The 26247-nt window shown below is 46.9% G+C and overlaps 1 protein-coding gene across 1 annotated transcript in view; it reads right to left on the bottom strand.

The window, feature by feature from the left end:
• The window catches only part of SUSD4 (sushi domain containing 4), a 121382-nt gene that overhangs the window by 20964 nt on the left and 74171 nt on the right, over positions 1 to 26247 (bottom strand). The window contains exons 4-5 of the mRNA XM_024750501.1: positions 13751 to 13924; positions 9103 to 9291 (exon numbers count right to left, since the gene is read on the bottom strand). Coding sequence (XP_024606269.1) covers positions 9103 to 9291; positions 13751 to 13924 — 363 coding nt within the window. The remainder of the gene's footprint in view (positions 1 to 9102; positions 9292 to 13750; positions 13925 to 26247) is intronic.

Here is a 26247-nt window from a genome sequence, read left to right as displayed (position 1 = left end):
AACAAAGCTACCTTGGACCCTGCTGGCTTCCTAGGGACCCCCGGGGTCTCAGAGCCTTGAGGACAGGACAAAACCACCTGGCCAAGTATTTCCTAGCCTTGTATAATCCTCTTACATTTGGAAGAGAAGGAAAGGGAAGGGTATAGGGTCAGATAAGCAGATAAAGAAGCCCTCTCTCCCTCTTCCCATATAGAGGCCCCACTGCTACACTGAGTAAACAAGAGAGAAAAAAGAACATTCACTGTTCCTTTCTTCATTGTCTGCTGACTCCATTTCATTTGGATTCAGCTGCTGGCAGGATCACAGCTGAGTCTGCAGGAAGGTTGAGAGCCCAGGAGAGACTGATGGAGACCCTGGTCCTGGCCAGCTGGTCTCCTCTGAATGCTGGGAGGCCTGGGTGGCTGTGCATGACCAGTGGGTCGCTGCTATTATCACTCCGCTTTTGGTGAGCAGGACATGAATTCCTAATAGCAATAGCCCCACAGCATCTAGTACATCTCTGGTTGGTACCAGAGTCCTAACTGGGAAGGAGGGAGGGAGAGAGGGAAGGAGGGGAGGAAGGAAAGAAGGAAGGAAGTGGGAGAAGGGAGGGAGGAAGGGAAAGTTCCCATGTTGTCCAACATTATACGCAGTGCAGCTTGGGTCAAATCATATAGTGTATCCTCCTCTTCCCTCTAAAATCTCTTACATGATAAAAATCCAGGTTATAGGGAACATCAGAAGAGACAAAAGTGGCCCACCGGCAGCTGAGAGATGATTCAGAAGGCAGGGACCTGGCCTCTCTCGCAGCAGCCAGCAGGGGCAGGAGAAGAAGCACAGCTGGGGAGTCAGGTCAGGGCTGGATCTTTTGAATCTTTTGAATCCTGGCTCTGCAGTTTACTCCCCGAGGCCATGTTACCAGCCTGCTGACTGTCAGTGAAGAGGGGCATAATAATCCCTGGAGTTGTTTTAAAGCGAATAAAAGGCAAGTGAAGTGCCCGGTGCCAAGATGACCCCCAACAAACATCTATTTCCTCTCCCTGCCAGTTGCCTACTGGTGGTGAAGGCTCATGGGTTGACTGAATACGCACCTCCGGGAAACTGTCAGGAGTCGTCCAGGGGAGAGACTCTCCCTTTGCTTTGCTCCCAGAGCCAGCGGAGGACAGGATGGCCTCTCTGGATCGGTGTGCTCTGGTTCGGAGCAGAGTCAGGGAACATGGCGGCTACGAAAGAGCCTCAGAAATCAGCTCTTGCCACTCACTCCCTTCCCATCCAACAAAATGAACTCTCTGCAAGCACCAGAGATAGGATTAGAGGCCAGGCCCTAATCTCCAGCAGGTAATCTGGGTCCTAGGAGCGCCTGGAAGAGCAGTGTGGGTAGAAAGCGTGGGCTCAGGGGGCCCCCTGCTGCACCGCTTGTGAGCAGGGTGACCTTGAGAAAGCGGGGAGACTCTCTGAGCCTCAGTTTCCTCATCTGCCGTTGGCACCACACTTACTTCTCATGACGCTTATTAGGATGAGAGATCATGGGCTAAAGGTGCCTCCACAGGGCCTGGCATGGAGCAGACATCCACCAACAGTCAAAGGAGTCAAAGGAGGCTTTAGTTACAATAGCTACACATTGATGAGTACATATACCACGTGCCAGGGGAATGCAGGGAGGAACACGGTGCTCTCTACCTTGGAGTTGCTCCCAAGAAGATAAACTTCTGACCTGCTTCTCCCTGTTCAAGAATGTAAGTGAGGAAGCCCCCCACCCCGCCCCCATAGAGGCAGTCCGGTGGCGCCAGAGCCGGGTTACAGGGGTGGGAACCTCGCTGGCACCCCCAGGCCCCGAGACCTCGCACACATCCACTCATCTCCAGCACTGCTGATTCATTTCTGCAAAGGGAGTGCCAGGGTGCAGTGCGTAGGGTGGGGGAAAGGTAAACCGGTGATGTCTAAGGCTTTCTAAGCTCTGAATTCTACGATCAATGGTCCCAAATCAGCACCAATAAATCCCGCTGTGACTTGGTTCTGTCATTTCCCTTGACTGACTTAAGATTCAATACAGAAGTTTCCAGCTAATGAAGAGGTCCAGTTGGCCACTCTGTGGTCGAGGATGGCTGGGCAGGAAGGCGCGAGAGACCTCGCTTGTCCGGTGAGACGTGGCAGCAGGAGGGACACGACTCTGGTTTAGGGGATGACACAGCGACACGTGACCTCACCACGGACAATAATTTACAGCAACCTTCCTCGGACCAGGCCTGGACTCCTTTCTGTGCTTCGTATTTTCCTTTTGTAAAATGGGAACCACCTTGGCACAGGGTGGGCTGTGATTATCCCCTTGAGTGTTATCTGCCGAGGATAAGATGCTGGGCAGGTCTTTTCTGAGGAGGCCCGGGTTCTTCCTCTCTCTTTCTTGTTCCTACACAGGATTCATTTAAAGTCCCGAGGCGCTTCTGTGCGAAGGCAGGGCTCCTGGAGAGAGATCCCTGCCGGTGCCTTTGCCTCTGGGCGCTTCTTGTACCAGAAACGAGTTTTGACTAGGCAACAAAGCACAATGAAAAGGCCACTCAGGAGCTGGGAACCCACCCCGTCCAAACTGGCTCTGAGTTTTGATCCCAAATTGGAACCTTTCAAGTAATTTCACATTTGACCAAACAGGGTTTTTCAGTTTCTTATTTTTCCTTCTTTTCTTATATAAGGATGCAGACCTAAAAGGACCCCTGGGCACACGTAGGCTCTTAGGAAATCCCGCTGCTGCCTTTCCTTGTAATTGTGTCTGAACCTGATTAAGCTTCCATCTCTGACCATGTGAGCAGTGAAATGGATGGGAAGGGATGGGGGTCTGGGAATTACTTTGGGCATTCTGAGTTTGGGGACTGGTTGGATTTAGAAACAAAACGTCTTGGATATTCAGCTTCTAATGAGGTCAGGTTTGCTTGTTCCTGGGAGAAATGCCAGCCACGAAGCTGAGAAAGTCTGTTGAAAGGTCAGCATTGGGGAAGCCCCCCGCCTCAGTCATGGCAAATGAAACCGTAGGCCCCTACGGTTCCTGGAGCAATTTATTTCTCTGTTTGGGAAAAGCAAACACACAAGCACAACAAACTCTCCTGGGCCCCGGGGTCCACGCGTGTGGTCCTCCTGGGAAGCCCGTGTTCCCACTACCTTCGGAGTGGAGCCCAGGCACCACGTGGCAGACAATCCAACACAGCAAAAAGTGGCTCACCCTCCCCAGGTCCTTCAAAACCATAGAAACCCCCTCGGGAACCCCTTCCAGGCGGCCTCAGAGTAGGTAACAATCTTCTCTACCACCAAAGGCCCTGGAAACTTAGAAATGGAATATTCTGAGCTGAGTCCCAGCTGTGTAGAGTGAACTTTCAGGAACTGCACATGGGATGGGTGAGCCCAGCGGGCAGAGACCTCATGTCACTAGTTTGCCTCTGTATCCTCCGTGCCTTGCAAAATACTTGGCATACGAACATAAAAATTTTTACTGAACGCACACATGAATCTCACAGGCATTTACTTAAAATAGCATATACCACTGATTTGGGTTTCTTTCTTTTTAAACTCTAATCTCACTAAATGTTTGACTGGTCCTTTCTAGATCTGATCCCATCTTTTTCCCCAGAAGCTCTTGAAAGAAGGACCTTTGGTTAAAGGATCCAGCCCTCTAATTTAATGGTTGGGAAACAGAGGAATCTTTAAGTGGGGAGGTCACAACCAGGGACTAAAAACTCCCAACTTTGGGCGTCAACCCTTGCTACCTGCCTCAAAGATGCAGTCATGTGAACTCTGCTGTCGTTAACCGGCTCCCAGGAATTCCTGTCAACAGATACCCAGCACCCGTGTTACTACTTCCAGGACATTTGAAAACTTGAATGTGAATGGAGTGTTCCGACGCGTAAGGCTTTTGCATGGTTCTTCCCCATGCAGACAAAGAGCCCTTTTCTGCAGCCACCTGTAGCCAGCATCCCTCGCAGCCCTAACATCACAGTGTCTATGGGATTCTGGGGAGTTAGTACCACTTCCTAGACATGTGCCTTTGCAGCCTTGCCTGTAACCGTCTGTTGCATGCTTGGTTCGTTTGCTTATTTTTATGCCCCTCAATATTCTCCTATATTCCACCTTCAAACCATTGGGCCGGCACTCCTCACACACACTATGGCATGTTGCCTTGGCTACTGAGCTCTACAGAACTTCAAAATGCACAGTCCTTCCAAATGAGTGAGATGTTTAGATTCGTTCTCTTTTCCCAAAGCCCAAGCAGAGACAAAAAACACACTTCTGTTTGGCCTTCAGGGAAAAGACGCAAAAACTCATAGATCTCCAGACAGAAATTTTCATTTTACAATTGCGATACCACCTACCAGAACTTTCCTTTCCCTCTTTCCAAATGCAGAAGCACGCACGTGCCCTTTGGTTAAGGTAGCTGTGGGCATACGCGGTGCGGTCTGTGATGACGCTAGTCTCTAGGTAATGGGATTTGTCATCTTGTTCTCCCCATTAGACTGTAAGGTCTTCGAAGTAAAGAATGACGTCCTTTTCTTTCTCTGTAATTCCCCAGAGCCCAACTCGGTGTTACTCTGTGTCTACCAGGTGTCCAATAAACACTGCTGACAATGTAAACAGAGTTCTTAGCACTTACAAATGAGAAAATGCCCACACTCACTGTCAAAGGTTTTTTTTTTTTTTATAGATTTCTTGGATTCAATGTATGTGTGTGTGTGTGTGTGTGTGTGTGTGTGTGTGTGTGTATGAAAGAGAGAGCAATGAAAGCCTCAGAGATGAAGACGACCTGAGAATGGAAAACATGAAGACACACAGAGATAAAGAAAAGCACGCAGACCCACAGCGGGAAAGACCAGCACATGGAAACCCATGGGGCTCCTTCCAGGCTCAAATTTATATATTCATGTATTTTAAAATGACGTAGCCAACACTGTGGTCCAAGATTTTGTGATTTCAGGTGTTTTACCCCACACAACCTGGCTGTGGGAAAACAGACAGAAGACGGGTGTCATACCACTCAATAAGCCAGGTGCCACGGCCCCAGGCCCTTGAAACACATCACCCACACCTTTCTACTGGGCCTGGGAATTCTTGCCACCTTTGGTGAGGCTGCCAGAGTTTTTCCTTCCAAATTATAAAGTCCTTCATGAAGCCAGGCCTCAGTTACGGGATTGCTGACACTGAGTGTGACAGCTGCCACTCAACACTGGCGCCAGCAAAGCCTGCTCCATGCCACTAGGGAGAGGAGACAGCATGCAGTGGAAGAAGCCACGGTCAAGGGTTGGCAGTGTGGACAAGTCACGCCACCCTTCAAGGTGTCAGTCGTCCAGTCTGCGAGAGGAGACACAATCCCTGCGCAGCCCAGTGGCTGAAGTGAGGCTCTGCTGTAACGGGGTGACTCATGGGCACGTGCGGGACAGCGGGGAGTGCTGTCTGCCACCCGGACTCACGGCCCCCTGCAGCTGGGATTTCTACAGGGAGAAGAATTGGACTAGAAGAACAAATCCCTTCCTGTGTGATAACTGTTTTAAATTTTTTGACGCTTTAAAAAAATGGCTACAAAAATATCAAATTGTAAAGAAATCAGAACCAATCAGATCACGCATAATTACATAATGCACCTTAGTGATGAAGAAAATGAGCTTTCAAGTGACAAAGACCCTTGTTTGAGTCCCCATCCCCCCACTTACTAACTGTGTGACCTTGGCTGAGTTACTGAATCTCTAGAAACCTGGGCTTGCTCAGCAGTAACATGGGATTAAAAATAGTACTTGTCTGGGACTTCCCTGGTGGTCCAGTGGCTGAGACTCCGCACTCCCAATGCAGGGGGCCCGGGTTTGATCCCTGGTCAGGGAACTAGATCCCACATGCCGCAACTAAGAGTTCACATGCCACAACTAAAAGAAACGATCCCGTGTGCCGCAACTAAGACCGGGCGCAGCCAAAAAAAAAAAAAAAAAAAAAAGTAGTGCTTGTCTCACAAAGGCAATAGGAGGACTAAATGAGATACTTTGTCAAACATTCTGATACATAGTAAGCTCTCAAGATAACTGGCAATCATTACTATTGTTCAGTACTTCCTCCCATTATCTGCGATTCATCTTATACTCCCCCCAAAAAAAAAAAAAAAAAAAAAAAAAGTATGCAAGTAACCAAAATCTCCTCTGAACAACCAACATGATGTTGCAGTGTAAATGCATAAAAGCCTGGGTATTTTGTTCACACAGCCATGCCCAGATTCTCATTTAGTGTGACTCCATACACAAGTCTAATAGCACTAATAATGATGGACACTTGATCGACCACCTACTGTGCACCCGGCACTTCACTAAATGTGTTACATTTGTTATCACACTGGACCCTCACAGTCCCACAGGTACAGTCATCTCCCGCATTCTACACATGAGGAAGTAGAGGCTGATAGAAGCTAAGCGACTTGCCCCAGGTCAAACTGATTAAGTAGGAAACTCAGGATGTGAACTCAGCCAGTCTGATGCCAACCCACACTCTAATCAATGCCCTACAGCGCCTCCATGACCATCCTGGTGATTCTGTCTCCAGGCTTGTGGCAGGTTAGAAAAAAGAGCTCGAGGGGTGGAGGGAACTGAAGTGACAGGTACCGTGACACGTGATGGATTGACAGATTAACAGGGAGACAGGAAAGGGAAGGGGATAAAAAGCTCACAGAGAAAGGCTTCCATGGCACAGCTGTCCAGACCCAGTCATATCAGGGGTCAGAGCGCCCTAATATATTATTCAAAGCCCCCGAGAGTGTCATGATTCCACAGCACAGTGCGATAATTTTCACTCTGCCATCAAGAAAAATCAAATTGTGTGCTCAGGAAGACAGAAAAAAAAATGAGGGGATGGAGGAGACCGTGGGTGATATATTAAAGGGGTGGGTAGATTCCCTCGGGACAGCGCATCTACGTTGAATACCATTTGACAATTTGCATAAATAAGGCACCGCCTTTGAAAAAGATGATACACTATTCAAGTAAGAGTTAAGGAAATACCAGCACCCAGGTGTCATCTGGATACTTTTTGTTCGTGGATCCTTACCTTTTATTTTAACCCAGCTTCTGTGAAGTCTTGAGACAAAAAACCCTTTAGTCCTCTCTGCCTCTCTCAGTTTAGAATCATGTCTTTGGTGCCTTTAGCCAGGGTAGCATTTAAGGGTCTCACAAACTAATTGCATCAGGCAATTGAAAGGAACATGTATTTAAAATAAGGATGTAAATATTATTTTTTTTTAAATGGAGGACAAAAAGGTATTAGGTGGCCTTCTTGTCACAGGCAGCTGTCACCTGGACTTTTAGCGTCCCCTTCGGGCACAGGCCAGGCTGGCAGAGAAAAAGGGACTTGTGTTAAATCACAAGACTCATTGCCAATCAGAAGCCACTCATGGCTTCCTGTTCATAACCTTAGCTCACTGCCCCTTAAAGTGAGATTTTTGTTTTATGCCTATTCACATTATATTCCCTAAGCTCCAGAAAAACTGCTTTCAAAGCCTCAAAATGAAGCTTAGAACATGATGGCTTGAAAGGTGTTTGAACTGAATTTGAAAAGATTTGAAAATAGCATTTAAGATTGATATAATTGTAACATGATACCTTTAACAGGTCCTCTAGTTCTGCTTATCTGAGCAGGGAGAAACCTCCAGGAACCAGAAAAGCCCCCATTCACCAGCAGCCCACACTCACCACGCTGGCCAGCGGTGTCCAGACGGCAGAAAAGCTGTTCCCAGTGGAAACAGGAGATACCCTTATCCCTCTAGGCTAGGGTTGCCAGATGTGGCAAATGAAAATACAGGACACTGAGTTATAGCTGAAGTTCAGATAAGCAAAGAATACTTGTTGACCATGAGTAAGTCCCATCCAATATTTAGGACATGTTCACATTAAAAAATTATTTGCTATTTATCTGAGATTCAGATTTAACTGGGTGTCCTGTATTTTACCTCTCTCTACTGTGGGCTCTGACCCCCTAGGAGATTTAGGATGGGTGGGAAGTAGGGGCGAGCGGGGGTTCCGCTTACCAGCCTAGGAGAAGAGCACCACTGACGGCCCCGGCTGGCATTCTCTCTCCTTCAAGCACCAGGCTCCCCTCCCTTCCACCCCTTCCTCCTTTCTCTCTAAGGAGGCTCCATGGCTCCAGCCAATCCATGGTCTTCCTTAGGAGACACCTCTGATCCCTCTGGCTGTCAGCCCACATAACACACCTCCTAACCTGACCTCGTCCCACACTGAGGTGCACGCGTGGAGGCAGACGGTGCTTGTAAGAACTTGTTTCTACGTTCTACTGTGTCTTGAATTGTTTCCCAAGAAAAGCTGCAGATGGGCTTTGGAGGGGCTCTTGATTAGAGATTTCCTTTCATTTTTTTCTTTCCCCGTATAGACCCCCCTCCCGCCCACTGTATTCAGATGCCAAGAAGTAAATCGGTGTTTGTTCCCTGCATAATCATAATTTCAAGACCTGAATTAAAGTGAGGGCTGAGCCAGTATGCCCAGCTTACCTAGGAGAAGTTTCTATGGACCCTTATAGACACTGGCCTGATTCCAGCAGTGGATGCTCTGACCACCTCCCACCCCGACCATTTCATACTACTGATTAGTGGTCTTTAGTGAACCACACTCAAAAATAATCACATATATTTAACAAAAACAAGGAGGAAAGATCTCTTGGTTTCAGGCTTCCAAGTGTGTGCTTGCAGCAAAACATTTAGAGCCAAGCCATAAAATGAATGGAAATAGGAGGAAACACTGACACAACAATAAAACAAGGGGTGAGATTAATGATGCCATAATACAATCTGTTTTCATTTGGTGCAGAGAAAATTAATTTTTGAAGACATTTCATTTAACTTTGCAATATTTTGCAGTGTAACCTTTGATGCTTGAAACTTTTCTCTTTCATCCCCTTTAAGCCTGAGAATGGGGAAAGCCAGTTTTATGTCTGGTTGTAAGTATTGCTTCGTGGCAGACGATCAGGCTCGCTGCCTCTGCGAGCAATGTGTACTCAGGGAACAGAAGTTATTGCTGACCATAATCTCAGCTCTTTACCTCCTATTGAAACATCCACTTTAATAAGCCAAAATTCAACTTCCAAAAGAATAAGATGTGATACCTTCCAGAGCAAGGCACCGGGGTGGGCTGGACGACCAGATAAGGTTGTGTAAGCACTCGAGATACTCCGATCCCTCGAGTTTGAATCCAGGAAAGCAGTGATAGGAGATCACAGTTCCCACTGGGAAGGAGGTCTGGAACTCGGAGATGTTCACATAGCCATTAGAAGAGGCGAGCGGTCTCAGGCAGCCTGCGACGCGGGAAAGAAAAAGGGAAGTGTCTCACGTGGTCATCTTTGTACACCTGAAAGACAAAGCACTATATGTCTTTCGGTTTCCCCCGCTGAAAACGCGGCATGGCCTCCGAGGACCGCACACCTTGGTCTTAAATGCTCAGACCTCCTTATCTGTGTACCTCTTCTATTTCTAAAGCAGGCATTTGCTTGTATAGTTGCAAGTGGCATCGAGAGGGTCAGACGAGTAGGGAAGCAGTAACGAGAGGTGGAGCTGTGGATCGGGACACCCCTAGCCGGTGGTTCCAGCCTTGACTGCATGTTAGAATCACCTGAGGAAAGTTTTTAATTAATTTATTTTTCATTGAAGTATAGTTGATTTACAATGTTGTGCTAATTTCTGCTGTACAGCAAAGTGATTCAGTTATACATATATATACATGCATTCTTTTTTATATTCTTTTCCATTATGGTTTATCAAAGGATACTGAATATAGTTCCCAGTGTGATACAGTAGGACCTTGTTGTTTCTCCATCCTGTATATAATCACTTACATCTGCTAATCCCAACCTCCCACTCCATCCCTCCCCCCAACCCCCTCCCCCTTGGCAACCACAAGTCTGTTCTCTATGTCCGTTTCTGTTTCATAGATAGGTTCATTTGTGTCATATTTTAGATTTCACATATAAGTGATATAATATGGTATTTGTCTTTCTCTGTCTGACTTACTTCATTTAGTATGATAATCTCTAGTTGCATCCATGTTGCTGCAAGTGGCATTATTTCGTTCTTTTTTATGGCTGAGTAATATTCCATCGTATATATGTACCACATCTTCTTTATCCATTCCTCTGTTGATGGACATTTAGGTTGTTTCTATGTCTTGGCTATTGTAAACAGTGCTGCTATGAACATTGGGGTGCATGGATCTTTTTGAATTAAAGTTTTGTCCGGATAGATGCATGGGGGGGGATTGCTAGGTCATATGTTAATTCTATTTTTAGTTTTTTGAGGAACCTCCATACTGTTTTCCACAGTGGCCCCACCTACTTGCCTTCCCACCAACAGTGTAGGAGGCTTCCCTTTTCACCTGAGGAAATTTTTAAAAACACTAATGCCCAGACCTGTGCCCGGGTAGGTATCCAGCCTGGACACCCCTACCTTTTTTAAAGCTCCCCACATAATCTTAAAGTGCCATCAGGGCTGAGAACCACTGAGGTGCCACAGAGGGAAGAGAGACTATTTCCTGTTTCAGCAGTGGTGGTGGGCAGCTCGAGAAGGTTAGGATGCAGACTGGGTTCCACGGCAGCAGGTAATGGAACAGACACCTGCCTGATGCAGTGCAATGGAAGTTTTGAAAATCCCATTGTGTTTTAGGTGAAATAGGAAAGTAACATGTAACGCAGTGGTTCTCAAACTTGAGAATAACCCAGAGAGGGCTTGTAGGACAGACTGCTGGCCCACACACCCAGAGCTTCTGGTTCAGTGGGTCCGTGTGGAGCTCAAGGATTTGCACTGCTACAGGTTTCCGGGCGCTGTTGCCGTGGCACCAGGCTTTGAGCAGACGTGCTGTAGCGAGTTTATGCACCATGCACAGAATACTGTGTGCCGTCCGAGTGAGCGTGAGGCCTCGATCCCTACTTCTGTAAAACAGTAGCTGCCTTTTGTCCTGAAGCCTGTGCAGCCCAGTGGAACATTCCCAGTGGCACAGCAGCCCACCTGGTGTGGCATCTGCTGTGAATAGTGAATTTCTTATTGGCTTCAGCAGCTTCACTGGAGGGAATAATGACCCTGCAGAGCTGTGCTCTTCCCGGGGAGAACTAATTGTGTGTGAAGTAAATAATAGATAATGGAAAAACCTACTTTCCCTTCCAATCACCAAGCACAAACTGTATCACGCAGGCACTGCAGCAGATGACGGAACTCCTCTCTTAAGATGACTCTCTGACACATTACAATACAAGCGTCGAAGAGCTGCATATTCAGCGAACTGCTCGGGTCGGCGCCTTAGACTGTGGTGTCTGTGTCTGTATCAGAGCAGACACAGACAACACAGTGAGGGGTGCAGAATGTAGGACGCATTCACTCTGGGGTCGTCAAGGGTCAACCTGCACCGCTGCATCCTGGTGTCCTGGAGCCCCGCAGACCCCACAGACCCCAAAGATCCCTGCTCGGAACAAGCCACACTCAGGATGGACCAGATCAGAAACGCATGGTGCCCAGCCATCCTTCTGGGCAGTCCCAACGGTCTTAAAGGACTTTTTTTTTTTTTCGGAGCTGAAAATTAACACTGTTCATGGCAAAAGTGAAATGTGTGAAGGGAGTTTGGCAATCAGGCATAAACAGGATCAGTAACTGAGGAAAAAAAAAGATAAGCAAATCAGCACCAACAAGGGAATGTGTTAGAACCCTGAGCAGGGTTCCAATGTGTGGGCACACGTGACCGTGCCCCTGCCTCCTTCTGGGAAGGAGTATGGTTCTAAGCTACCCATGTGGATAGACTGCATCCCCTAAGTCAAAAACTAACTCCGACCCACAGGGAGCAGGAAGCATTGGCACGTGGATCTCTAAAACACAAAGTTCCGGGGAAAAAATGGCCTTGGAACGGTTCCCACCTCCGACCCCAGAAGGAGAGGAAAGGGGTTGGAACACGTGCAGCCAATCAGAGAAGGAAAGCTATGCTCACTCTCGGTTGGAGGACAGCCTGTCGTAAAAATACAGTAGAAAACTGACTTCGACTCAGTAGTTGAATGTGATTTCTATTTGCACTTCGAGATAATAGAGAGACGGTTCCTCAGGCTGCAGCCCCTGGATCTATAGGTGCAAATAAAAATTACAGGATGAAATGTCACTCGAAGGGCCAATTATATACCCCCTGGGGGCTCGAGAGGTGTCAGGCTGTCTAAAGCAACCCTACTGTGCCCACGCGGGTGGACGGCAAGGTGCAGGGGCTGGAGGGGGGTATCAGGGCCCAGACCAGGGGCACCTCCTCTGTGGGGACCGAGGGCTCTGAGGAGGGCTGAAAGTGGGCTGTGGGCTGTACTGCTGTTTGAAGAAGCACACCTTTCAAGAGCGGCCAGCCAGCTCTTTTGTTGCTGCAAAAAACATCGAAGCTGTGTTATGACTGAGATTTAGTAAGGGGTGCTAGAGGGGAGGGGCGAAAGGGCACAGACAGAGCAAGAGGCAAGCCTGCACCTGAACTCGTGACAATGACACCCCAAGATGTCTATCCCCATAGGGCATTTAAAAAATCACTGGGGTAAAAAGAACTCCTAAAGAAGCGTACTGTATTTAAGAGATGTAAAAGGAAATTGAAAGGGTGGGAGAACCGAAAGACAAGTGGAAAATATGAAAGCGAGAAGGGGTTGGAGTCTGAAATAATTTTCTTGGCCGTTACTCGGATAGCGCCGCAGGACTGGAATGAATCCATGGTTAATAAAGTTCATCTGGATAAACAGCCCCACCTAAAAGCCGGCTGCTGATTCTGTGGAGAGTCTCTAAGAGAGTACAAATAAATCACGTGTCTCCTTTAAGAATGTAACACATAACACGCTAAACAACCCAGAAGCTTCATGGGGAGAAATGCAGGAGGGTGAGGACCTGGGCTGCCTCTGTCCTCCTAATCCTGAAGCCTTTGTTTCTTCAAGGGGCCGTGACTCTTAAAATCTCACATAAGGAAATGATTTATTTCCAACTATGGGGTGCACAAAGCAATATCAGAGTCTGCTCGTCATGATTTCCAAGCAGAAAGTTGACATCCGTCTCAACTTTAACATGCCAGTGCTTTTGGTGTAAATACGATTGCTAGCCTTCTCCCTTGGATTATGAATTATGCATGGGTTTCTTAGTCCTTTGGTCCAAGTCACATGTCAAAAAATAAAATCAGAATTAATGGGAACTCGAGGGCTTATTTTCACAAACAGGGGGCCCTCTGTGTCGGCCCAAGCAAATTTAAAAAACACAGAAGGATAAATATTCATCGTATGGTTTGGATGAAATTTGAATTTGATTATTTTTCTGCTCCTCATGCATTATAAAAAAAGGATAACATTATTAAGAGAAAATAGCCTCTGTAAGATTGGCTTTAAATATATTCGCACCACAACCGAAATCAGTATAAATGCTGTTATTTCCATTAAATATACCATAGTTCATCATTGTGTTCACAGCCCAGTTACAAGGCTCCTAATTCTGCAACGACTTTTGGTTTCTTAGAATGAAGGAGACATCCAACACACTAAAGAATAAGGTATCTCCCATTTAAACTTTAAAGCTGGGTGTATAGAGCTGGAGAGAAGCACAGGGAATTGTGGGAAGATTCCAAACACAGAGCTGTGGTGATCAGAGTGCAGTACAGCTGAACCATGGGGTGTGCGTGGCTTTGTGTTTCCCCCTGTCATCCTGTTAGAGAAACGTGTACCCACTCCACAATTAAGTCTGAAAGAACAGCTGAGAACCACAGCCTCAGCCCCGTACCTTGACAGATGGGCAGATGGTCCCATGTTCCGTCATCACGACATAATGAAGCCATGTTGTACCGGTCAGGGTACCGGATCTTGAATCCTTCGTGACAAGTGATGATTAATTTATCTCCATGTCTGTATGTCTTGTTATGAATCTCGGCATCTTCAATTTGCGGGATGCGGCAATCTGCAATTGCGTAAAAAGGACACATTATTTTTGGAATTCAAACAGTTGTGGTTCACAGCTTCACAAGAAAGCTCTTAGTCTCACACCTGGTCTCAACCTACGCGGCGATCTGATAAATGGTTCCTTATTTATCACTAGACTCAGGTCCCAAGGGCAAGCAGCAGAAGCTGCAGAACCTGCTTCACAGAGAAATAGGAAGAGGGGTCGAGGTCCAGGTCCAAAAGGAACCTTGTTTTCCACCCGCGACACCTTACACTTCACAGTTGAGCTTACAGGCAATTTTGGCAACGAGTGAAGAAAGACAAAAGCTGGGGATTCACCTGAACTATCTAGCTGGTTGCCCACTTGGCTGTGTTTGTGGACCGCACACTGCACCAAACAGCCTGGCTGGCTGCTCTCGCCTGGTCCTCCCGCCTCTGCCTGTGGGGCGAGGGCCTGGGCCTGATAAGAAAATGTGCCTTGCAGAACAGCAGGGGGCGGAGCTGGGGCTGCATTTGCTATTAGCATTTCCCATCCACCTTATCGGTTTTTAAAAAGATAATAAATAGAGCAGCACATACTACTGCCAATATCACAAAAGACTCAGAGAAAGCAACTGTTGCCTTTGAAAAATGGAATCAGAGCAGAACGCAGGTGGCTGGGAAGGGAAGAGGCCACGGGGTCAGGAGAAGGGTGTTGGGGGGACAATCGTGCAACAAAATGATTAAAAGAGAAAATAAAACTAATCAATTGTGGGGCTTCCCTGGTGGCGCAGTGGTTGAGAGTCCACTTGCCGATGCAGGGGACGCGGGTTCGTGCCCCGGTCCGGGAGGATCCCACATGGCGTGGAGCGGCTGGGCCCGTGAGCCATGGCCGCTGAGCCTGTGCTCCGCAACGGGAGAGGCCACAACAGTGAGAGGCCCGCGTACCGCAAAAAAACAAAAAAAAAAGCAAAAAAACCCCTAATCAATTGTAACTATCCGCTTCTAACTCTAGCTACCTCCAGTTTACCCTGCGGGCCAGTCCACTCTGCGCTGGCAAGTTGGGGTCCTGCTCCCTCTGGTCCCTCCCCCCTCTAAACACCGCCCAACTAATCCCATCTAATTTTTTTTTTTAAATATATATTGGAGTAGAGTTGATTAACAATGTTGTTGTGTTCGTTTCAGGTGTACAGCAAGGTGATCCAGTGATATGTATATATGTATCTTTTCAGATTCTTTTCCCGTGTAGATTATTGCAGAATGTTGAACCGAGTTGCCTGTGCTATACAGTAGATCTCTGTCGGTTATCCATTTTAAATATAGCAGTGTGTACACGTCAGTCCCATCTGGTTTAAGTCACTTTGTTCACCATGTGTCTCTCTTCATCTCCTGTTTTAAAGTCTCTGATTTTACATGCATATATGCTTGTAAGCACGAGCTATTTATTTATTTCTACTTTCAGAGTCAGGTAGATGAGTTATGTTTCCAGTTTGCTGCTTCTTAGTTTTTTGAAACAAGGCAAAATTTAAAAACAGCACTTTGATGATCATAGAAGCTTCCTTCAGAAATTTCTCAGTGGGTTTCTCAGCCACTCCCCAAAGCCTATTGAATCCAGAATAGGTTGGAATAGTATTAATAGGAGGTCTGACATTCAAGTTCCTCTAAGCTTTGAACGCTTAGCTCTAGGGTGATGAGCTTCGGGAAGCCTGAGGCAGGTGGCTGGCCTGAGGGTGCCTCTGCGAGCTGGGAACTTGGGTTGCTTTCAAAAGAGCATGTCCCAGGAGCTTTGATGTGCGGTTGAAGCTGGGTTTACTGGGGGCAATCTGACAACAACGGACTCCAGAAAACAGAATGTTAGTGACGGGAAAGCCTCGGGCAGAAGAGGCCTCCCAGGCAGAGCAGGGCCCTGGCCGCTGAGAGCGCAGGGGTGGCGGCCATTCACCATCTCCTATGAGTTCTCCGGAGGCAAACGCTTGCAAGCCCGGCTCTGCCTTGATCTCAGCCCTCATTCCCACCATTAACTTGAGAGCAGCGACTGTGTCGCCACTTCCTCTGACGTTCCCTCCGTGCCCCTAGACCTTTGTACACACCTGGCAAAGGAAGGCTGAGGGAAGCCATGTGGACCTTTGCCCGAGAACGCTGTGCGCCTGCAGCCCCCTCGAGAGGCTGATTAACAGGCTTTCGGGGCAGTCCTGGCAGCTAAGCCTTCCCCTGAGGAAACCCATCATCAGCTCTTCCCTTTGCCTGTGGATTTCAACAGAGAGAGTCTTGGCTGGAGAACTGGGTTCTGGTTTCAATCTTACTTCTCATTTTTGTGTCTCAGGCTACAGAAAGAGGTTTTCTAACTGTTCATGTTTAACCAATAGTTTTTCTGCAAGAATAGCTGAATTCCTCCCAAATCAATCCCAGAATAATGATGACGGGAGTCACAGATACTTGACAGTTCTCTGCACACCGCTGCTGCCTTCTTCTTAATGGAAAATGTGAATTACATTTTTTTCAATATCACTATGCAGAAATTATTCGCAGCAAATAAAAACACATTTGTCAAGGCATCCGTCTGTAAAATCTGGGCTGTAACTAGATCCTGTGGTAGTAACTTATATGACTAACAGTTATTTTCATGGTTGACTTAAAACTTATTCAAGAATTAACCAGTATACTCAGGAGGTGGCCAACTGGTGGCAGTAAACTCAATGGACAGAACTGGCCATTTGGACACTGTGACATATGGACACTGGCTGACCAGGAGCGGAAGCACCCAGCCTTGTTTTCAAGAGTGGCTTCTCTGCATAGCGGTCTATAGTATAGAATGCTTTGAACTTCTAATTAGAATGTCACGTTTCCATAGGCAGGAGCCCGGGAATATAGGTTCAAAGGGAATTCACAGCCTCCCAAATGCGAGTCATTATGTACTCTACTCAAAGAAGAGTCAGCAGAGAGAGTGATATAGGGCCAGTTTACTATGTGAGTGGAACCCCATATCCACTGGGGAGTCAAAAGTTGGAGTTCAAACTCCACCAAGGTAGAGAGGCCAGAAGCGGCCGTGCCCTCCGCGTAAGCACAAAACTCAAACAGACCATCTCTAACAAAGCCTAACCTAAACGTTGATGGGAGAAAATACCATCCAGAGCCTTTCTAATTATTTTTTATCCAGAATGTCTGGCACCTAATCCCCCCAACTGAAGGAGGGTGAAGTAGAAAGAAGGCTTTGGAATAAATACCTGTCCTAACCAGTTATCGGTAGCAGTCAACAACTCTGGACCTTATTTCTCTGGAAAGAAACAAACCAGGATCTTTAGTCTCTGAAAAGAAACATACAATCTTCATCAATTCTAAAGTTTCATATAGAAATAACATGATTTTCTATAGCACAAATGCATCCAGCTGACACAAAGAATTTGTAAAAACTGCTTCAAAAATGTTGTTACCAAAGAAATATACCTATGAAAAAAGGTCTATCAAGTAGAATCAGGTCAACAGTCAAAACTTTTGTCTACAGGGTATCAGTGGGCACTTTGGAGATAAATTTGAGGGATATCAAAAGCTTCCATTCCAGAAATCATTTTTCACCAGCCTATCACTATCATTATTTTTGTATCTTGCTACTAGTAACAATGAGGTTTTAATATGATAAATAAATAACAGAGTGGATAAAAGGCCCTAAGGCTGTACTACACATGTATACCTACGTACAAATCAATTGATCAGATTTAATTGCAGAGAGCAGGGTCCTAAAGGATGGAGCAGGAAAGAGAAAGAGGAATTTTAAAGAATATGTGCCATGTGTTAGATTTACTTCTCTTTTATTTAATTAATTAATTTATTTTTATAAATTTATTTTCTTTATTTTTGGCTGCACTGGGTCTTCATTGCTGCGAACGGGCTTTCTCTAGTTGCGGCGAGCAGGGGCTACTCTTCGTTGTGATGTGCAGGCTTCTCGTTGCAGTGGCTTCTCTTGTTGCAGAGCACGGGCTCTAGGCACGTGGGTTTCAGTAGTTGTGGTACACGGGCTCAGTAGTTGTGGCACACATGCTCTAGAGAGCAGGCTCAGTAGTTGTGGCACACGGGCTTAGCTGCTCTGCAGCATGTGGGATCTTCCCAGACCAGGGCTCGAACCCGCGTCCCCTGCGTCGGCAGGCGGATTCTTAACCACTGTGCCACCAGGGAAGTCCCAGATTTGTTTCCCTTTAAAATATTAGTTATACATGAAAACAAATCTGATTCCTTAAAAATGCTATGTTTCAACATCAATATGCCCCCCAAAGTGTTCCTAGGAACATGAATACATGATACTCACTCAGATTCACAATTCATATTAGCATATTAAAGGCTCTGAAAGCCTTGCTGCAAAGAATTCTACTGGACCTTGTTTAAGCCAGCACTTGTAAAGCTGTTCACTCATTCATTGAGTTATTGAGTACTTACTCTAGGCCCAGTACATTCTAGGTGCTGGGGATAGAGAGAAAGTCAAGTATCTTACTCTTATAGCATTTGCAATGAGGGAGACTGCTAACAGGCAATGATCACTGCTATGATGAACAAATGACAGGCAATGATCACTGCTATGATGAACACATAACAAGGTAATAGGATAGGAACTGACTTGGGCACTCCTTTAATTTGTGTAGACAGGCAAGGCGCCTCTGAGGAAATGACTTTTATTAAGCTAAGACCTAATGACAAGAAGAATCCAATCGTGTGTGGACCAGGAAGAAGTTTCAGCCAGAGGGAACAGCTACTACAAAGGCCAGGAAAGAGCTCAGTGTCCTTAAAAACACAAAAGAAGATCAGGGACTTCGCTGGCGGTGCCGTGGTTAAGACTCCATGCTTCCAATGCAGGGGGTGCGGGTTCGATCCCCGGTCGGGGAAATAGGATCCCACATGCTGCACAGCATGGCCAAAAAAAAAGGCTAATCTCATGTTAAAAAAAAAGAAAATCGGTGTGCCTGTAGTAAGCAAGAGGGAGATGGAAAGTCAGATCATCCAGGGTCTTGTAGATGAGGACAGGGGATTTGGTTTTATTTTAGTGTGGCGGGAGCTCCTGGAGTTTCTAATGCATGGGCCATGACATGCTCTGTATCACGTGGGTACATGCAGTAAAGGGCTGGCCTTGCCAAAAGGGAGTTCTGGCCTTTGCCCTCAGCTCCTGGGAATTAACCTCTAAGCCCTTGGATTGCTCTACCTGAGATGAGTATCTTTGTTTATCTGGAGCTTAGCATAGACCAGATAGTCTATGCTAACAATGTGACTTAGGCCAGGGAACGGTGGTCCCCACAGTTATCAGCTCTACTTTTGGAAGAACTGGAGACATATAAGTGGCCAACTACGTCCACATGACCAAGCCCCAGTAAAGATGCTGGACACCAAGCCTCAGGTGAGCTTCTCTGGTTGTCAATACTCCGTGTTTTTTTTTTTTTTTGCGGTACGCTGGCCTCTCACTGTTGTGGCCTCTCCCGTTGCGGAGCACAGGCTCCGTGTGCGCAGGCCCAGCGGCCATGGCTCACTGCGTCCAGCCGCTCCGCGGCATGTGGGATCTTCCCAGAGCGGGGCACGAACCCGCGTCCCCTGTATCGGCAGGTGGACTCTCAACCACTGCGCCACCTGGGAAGCCCAACTCCATGTGTTTTGACACACGTTGTTGCTGGGAGAACAGGCACTGTGTGTACAGCTCCACTGGGAGAGAGCAACTGAAAGCACATGCCTGGCGCCTCCTAGACCCTGTGTGCCTTTCCCCTTGGATGATTTTAATCTGTGTCCTTTTGCTGTAATAAACCATAATCATGAGTATGATCAGTCCTGGTGAATTACTGAACCTGAGGATGGCCTTGGGGACTTCCAAACTTGTAGCTGGAATCAGAAGTGATAGTCTTGGGGGGCCTGCTAAATTCAGATCCCTAATGCATAAAACCTCTAAGAGGAGGCCTGGAAGTGTGCATTTTTAACATGCCCCTTGGGCAATTCCCATGACGTCAAAGTTGAGAACCACTGCTTGATGGCTACACAAGGCGACTGACTAGATTGAAGACAGCAGTCCAAATGCAGAGGTTGGCTCACATTTAACAAGCCCCAGTCCATCCTTAGCAGCTATGTCAGACAAATGCAGTAAAGAACAGAATCTTATGTGAGCAGCTGGGAGGCAGCTCTGCACCCAAGGCCTCTCCCTCCGCTGGCCCGATGTGGGATTCTGAGGAGACCTGCATTATAACAGGACCTTCAAGATGCAGACTGGGGAGCCACGGTCAGCCCCAAACTGCTCAAGATAGCATGAGGGAAAATGAACTTCCTCTGGGATGGGTTTGGAAGGATGGGTTGCCCTGTATTTTTCACAAGCAGCCCACCTAATTCTGGCAAGTTTCAGTTGCAAGCTTGTGAAGAACTGCTTTCTAGGGAATCTCCATGATGGGCGTGGTGTTCGAGGTTGCTAACAATCATTTTGTGACCTTTATACACGATCTGACAAGGATCTGTACACGTGCGGATGTTCTGCATTTTCCAATAATTCTGCGACTCAAAGCAACTCCATACCTCCGTGGCCCCTGTACCGAGAGGGCGAATGGCAGCCCTCACATGACATGGGAGATGACGGGAAGCAGCTGGTAAAGGCTGCTAGGATTTGGATTCTCCCTCTGCACTTACAGGGGGCTCAGCTGGGCAGGCTTGTGAACCCTCGTCTGAGGCGGTCCGGCCATCATCTTGCAACAGTGATAACTGATCATTTCTGTCATTTATCTTTGCTGCATCTGCCTCCAGCTGACCTGACCTTATTTCCTCTGGATTTTTTTTCCTTTCAAGTCAGGACCACATTTAAGTTAAGGAAATCTTTTTAAGAACAAAAACCCAAACTCACACTGAAGCCACAAGGGAGGGAGAGTAGGGAAGCAGCGACTTCTGTTACAAGAATCATAAATAAGTAATGACAGTGGTCCCGGAGACAGGGAGAGGCAGTGCTCTGCTCCTTCCCATCTTAGAAGATGGAAAATGAGAAGAGATTATCTTAGGGGAAGACATGCAAATACTTGCTCTTGTGGGCACAGGCTGCTGTTTCTGATAACCCATGTCCAAGGCAACAAGAAAGAAATTTTACAAGGTAGAAAATGCACACAAGAAGAAAAGGGTCCTAAAAACATTTTTAAAGCATCCATCTGTTTGGGGAAGTTTCTGAAACTGGGAGACAACTCACTTTCATATAGGAGTAACTGTAAAAAAGAAGTAGGACTACCTTGCTTTTGAAAAGTGTCTGCACCCCACAGTTTCACCGAATAAAGGAGTCACCTGCCATCTTTACCGCCAGCTTTAGCTCATGAGTCAAGTTGAATTTTTTAATTCAAAATTTATAATGTAATAATACTACTTAAACTTATACCGCACCTTTTCCCCAGGAAACTCAAAGAACCTCCTTAACTTCAAATTACTCATCTTTTATAGCAATCCTGGTCAGGTCTATGGGAGTCAAAATATTTTAATAAGTACTTAAAAATAACGCTTACTGAGTGAATTCATTTTTTTCCCCTTGTTGCACTCTGCAAGGAACTGGGGCAGAGAGGGGTTCAGCATGGAGACATAGCAGATTGGGACAGGGACAGGGACAGCTCTCCTGTGCTCAGTTTCTAAAAGTTCCCAGGGTAATTCCAGTTACTGCTGCCACCTGCACTTTTTTGTCTCAAGTGCCCTCATTGTCTGCTTGTGGCTGAAGTCTGAGCTCCCATTGCCCAGAACAACCAAAATAGAACCTCTCGGAGAAAGTTCCAGGCACTGTTATTTCTAAAAGTTCCCAGCACTGTTATTTCTAAAAGTTCCCTGGGTGATTCTGACACGCAGCCTGGGTTGCACACCAGCAGGATGGTAGAAAGAGCACTGAACTAGGAGTCAGGGTGTGGGTCCTAATCCTGGTTTATTTGCCATGTAACGTGTGTAAGTCACTTAAACTCTACAGGCTTTAGTTTCTTTTCTTATTGTTTTTTTTAATGTGGACCATTTTTTAAAAAGTCTTTATTGAATTTGTTACAATATTGCTTCTGTTTTTATGTTTTGGTTTTTAGCCACAAGTCATGTGGGATCTTAGCTCCCCAACCAGGGATTGAACTGGGGCCCACGGCATAACCACTGGACCTCCAGGGCATTCCTGGCTCTAGTTTCTTTGTTTATAAAATGACAGCAGTGGGCTTCCCTGGTGGCGCAGTGGTTGAGAGTCCGCCTGCCGATGCAGGGGATACGGGTTCGTGTCCCGGTCCGGGAGGATCCCACATGCTGCGGAGCGGCTGGGCCCGTGAGCCATGGCCGCTGAGCCTGCGTGTCCGGAGCCTGTACTCCGCAACGGGAGAGGCCACAACAATGACAGGCCCGCGTACTTAAAAAAAAAAAAAAAGACAGCAGCAGTGACATGCTCTGATTCTAAGAATTAATGATCTCCCAGAACCTCTCTTTTACACTACAGAAAATCATGTTCCCTTCCCCATTGTCAAACAATATCAGACCACATCCCCACATGAGTAGGCCTCAAACTTTTTTGCCTAAGAATCCGTTGAGAGTTTAAAAAAAAATATGCAGGATCCTTGGCCTCACTCCTAACATGCTAATGCAGGAGGTGTGAATATGCAGGGAGTCCTTGACACACACTTTGGGAATCCGGTGCCCCGCATGGATAGGTTCTTACCGGTTTAAGCAAGATGCCACCTCCATGAGGTGTGGGTGTGGGCCCACTGTGATTATGTGTCACCTGCTCCCCCTCCCTTCCCCTGGGAAAAATCAGCTTTGGTCAGGTGAGGTGAACACACTGGAAAGCACAGACCTGGATCTGGGTACTAGCTCTGCCACTGGGATGCAGGGCTACCTATGAGACCGTGGAAAATGTAGCCTCTCCGAGCCTCCACGTTTCCTGTCTGTAAGGTAGTAGAACCTACTCCACAGGGTTGCCGTAGTAAAGAAGATAATGCATATAAAGCATAGGTACCCAATACATATAACAGATGCCTCCTAGAGAATTCCCTGGTGGTCCAGTGGTTAGGACTCCACACTTCCACTTCAGGGAACACAGGTTCGATCCCTAGTCAGAGAATTAAGATTCCCCCATGCGGTGCAGGGCGGCCATTAAATAAATGAATAAACAAATAAATTAATTAAATAACAGACACCTCCTAAAACACTGCAGTCTTGCTGAGAAGGGAAAACAGAGGCAATGTGAAGACCAGGAACAGGTATACGGGGGTGTTGGATGGGCCGGGTGCCCAACCCCAAGGTAGACTTTGCCGATAATGATGGGGGCGGGGCAGCTTCTGGATTGCTGTCTAGGGATCTTTCACCTTCAACCGCTGCCTCTGAATCCATCTTTGTCAACATCCCCAGAGTACAGGACCCGGGACAGGCAACTCAATTCACAATGTCCTATGGAAAACTCATTCCCGATTGCTCTGACGACATTGCTAATTGTGGGCAAAGCAATGATAAAATGTGTACCAAGCTAATAAGAAGGATGCAAGGAAAGAATGCCTACGTGCTTTCCTTGAGTGTGAGTGACAAAAAATGGCTGGAGCCAACTGCACTTGGAACTCAAATGTCAGGAAAAGGAGTAAAGGGGAGGCCAGAAAAAAAAAATTAGCAACTCCTGGAGGAGCTCATTGTAAGTATTTGCTGGCAAAGGCCTACCTGAGGTAGGCAAAAGTCTTCACCAGACCGCCTGTCTAAAGGGGGCATCAGGCAGATGGGCTCCACCAGGCCTACAGCCAAGTGATGAAGGAAGACAGGCCAGGAAGCACCACAGGAAACAGCTGTCAGTGCGCTGGGGCCTCATGCATGAGAACCGCCTGCTTAGACTGGCAGGTAATATACATGGTAACATCTAGTGTGGGGAGCTGGTCATCATGTGCACCATGGCGAGCGTGTCATTGGTACCCACATCGCCCTCCTAGGTGGAGGGACCTTTCCCCTGAGAAGCACCAAGAGGCTGGATGAGGTTGCTCTGTGGGTTGCCAGGCAAAGCTCATGGGTCTCAACTCGGCCCCTGGGACTGCAGGTCCAACCAGACCACCCTGCCAGGGGCTACGCTGGTCCTTCTCAAGGCGAGGAAAGCCATCCCAAGGGGAGCTATCCTTACAAGGGCGGCCCTTTGGGGCTACACCAATGTGTGCTGGAAACAGTCCTTCTGTCTCTTGCTCGGCTCCAAGCACAGAGGGAGGACTTCCTGAGAAAGCCGTCTGCTCAGCGAGTTGGTTCTCAAACAAGCGGCGCTCAGCAGACCCACCAGCGCTCAGCGGCGTGGTCCTGGGGTTGCTCAGAAGAGCCATGGCGGGTTCAAGCTGGTCTGGAACGTGCTCTGGAAGACTCGCACTTGAACTAGCTGTCTGCCTGCGAGACCTGTGGGACTCTAACTTCACCCAAATCCTTTCTACTTGCTTAGTACACATCTGAACTTTACCAACGTGACCACTGACTATTTGCAGAGCTGCTCAAGAGAGAAGGTGAGGAGAAAAGAGAAAGGTCCCCTCCACCTCATAGAGGAGGGTCTAAGAAGAACTCCTCTGATATGAAGACCCTTTGCATAAAAATGTACTTCTGCAGCGGCGCTGGTGTAGCCTCTGCCTTCCCGCTGCATGATCGGGAGGTGGAAACTCAAAGGAGACAAGAAACAGGTGTGTTTCTGTACAAGGGGTACATGGTCTACATCCAAGGATGCTTCATGGGCATCCTGAATCCATGCAGAAGCTGAAGCTCTGGCTAGAGGTGTCTGGCTTTAAACGGTGTCCCAGACACTCTCCCAGAAATGAAAATCCAAAGAAAGGGGGGATTTGGGTGCTACAGAACATCGTCTCGCAGTCTAAGTAAGGCTCTCACCCTACCCAGGAACTAGGCACAATTATTTAGTTAGTTCTCTTTTTTAAAACAAAACCAAAAACTTGTGTCTAGCTAGTATAACCAATGCCATAAGAGCTGAGATGTATTCTGTATCCCAGCTGGACCACGGGATGGACAAGTAATGAAATATTTCCATTAATATTGATAATAGATTTTGGCAGGGCATAGGCAGATTCTTCTCTGTCCCCCATATGATATTTGTTCATAATATAAGTGGATTTTTTTTTTTCCTTCGGGACGCGGGCCTCTCACTGTTGTGGCCTCTCCCGTTGCGGAGCACAGGCTCCAGACGCGCAGGCTCAGCGGCCATGGCTCACGGGCCCAGCCGATCCGCGGCATGTGGGGTCTTCTCGGAACGGGCACGAACCCGTATCCCCTGCATCAGCAGGCGGACTCTCAACCACTGCGCCACCAGGAAGTGGATCTGAATTCATTTTATTTTAGTTTCTTTGGAATATTTATTTTTAAAATAAACTACTTCTTCATGGTGTGCAAATCACAGTCTGAATCGCTGCAATACTGACCCCGCCCCTTTTAAGGCTATCAGGGTATGGATAGCATCTTTCCATGTCCTGATTTGACATGTATTGCGTAAGTGTCAAGTGAATTTTTTTTAACACCTTTATTGGAGTATAGTTGCTTTACAATGGTGTGTTAGTTTCTGCTTTATAACAAAGTGAATCAGCTATACATATACATATATCCCCATATCTCCTCCCTCTTGCGTCTCCCTCCCCCCCTCCCTATCCCACAGCTCTAGGTGGTCACAAAGCAGTGAGCTGATCTCCCTGTGCTATGCCACTGCTTCCCACTAGCTAGCTATTTTACATGTGGTAGTATATATAAATCCATGCCACTCTCTCACTTCGTCCCAACTTACCCTTCCGTACCCTGTGTCCTCAAGACCATTCTCTACGTCTGCGTCTTTATTCCTGCCCTGCCTCTAGGTTCTTCATAACCACTTTTATTTTTATTCCATGTATTTTATTCTTTTAGTTGCAGTGGTAAATGGGAGTGTTTCCTTAATTTCTCTTTCAGATTTTTCATCACTAGTGTATAGGAATGCAAGAGATTTCTGTGCATTTTGTGTCCTGCTACTTTACCGAATTCACTGATTAGCTCTAGTAGTTTTCTAGTAGTGTCTTTAGCATTCGCTACATATACTATCATGTCTTCTGCAAATAGTGACAGCTTTACTTCTTTTCTAATTTATATTCCTTTTATTTCTTTTTCTTCTCTTATTGCTGTGGCTAAAACTTCCAAAACTATGTTGAATAATAGTGGTGAGAGGTGGGCAACCTTGTCTTGTTCCTGATCCTCGGTTTCAGTTTTTCACCACTAAGAACGATATCGGCTGTGGGTTTGTCATATATGCCCTTTATTATGTTGAGGTGAGTTCCCTCTATGCCTACTTTCTGCAGGGTTTCTATCATAAATTGGTGTTGAATTTTGTCAAAAGCTTTTTCTGCGTCTACTGAGATGATCATATGGTTTTTATCCTTCAATTTGTTA

Source organism: Neophocaena asiaeorientalis, unplaced genomic scaffold (assembly GCF_003031525.2).
Source record: "Neophocaena asiaeorientalis asiaeorientalis breed wild unplaced genomic scaffold, Neophocaena_asiaeorientalis_V1.1 scaffold430, whole genome shotgun sequence".
NCBI classification, from domain to species: domain Eukaryota; kingdom Metazoa; phylum Chordata; class Mammalia; order Artiodactyla; family Phocoenidae; genus Neophocaena; species Neophocaena asiaeorientalis.
The sequence above is the reverse complement of the archived record's forward strand: the minus strand, read 5'-3'. Positions and strand labels throughout refer to the sequence as shown.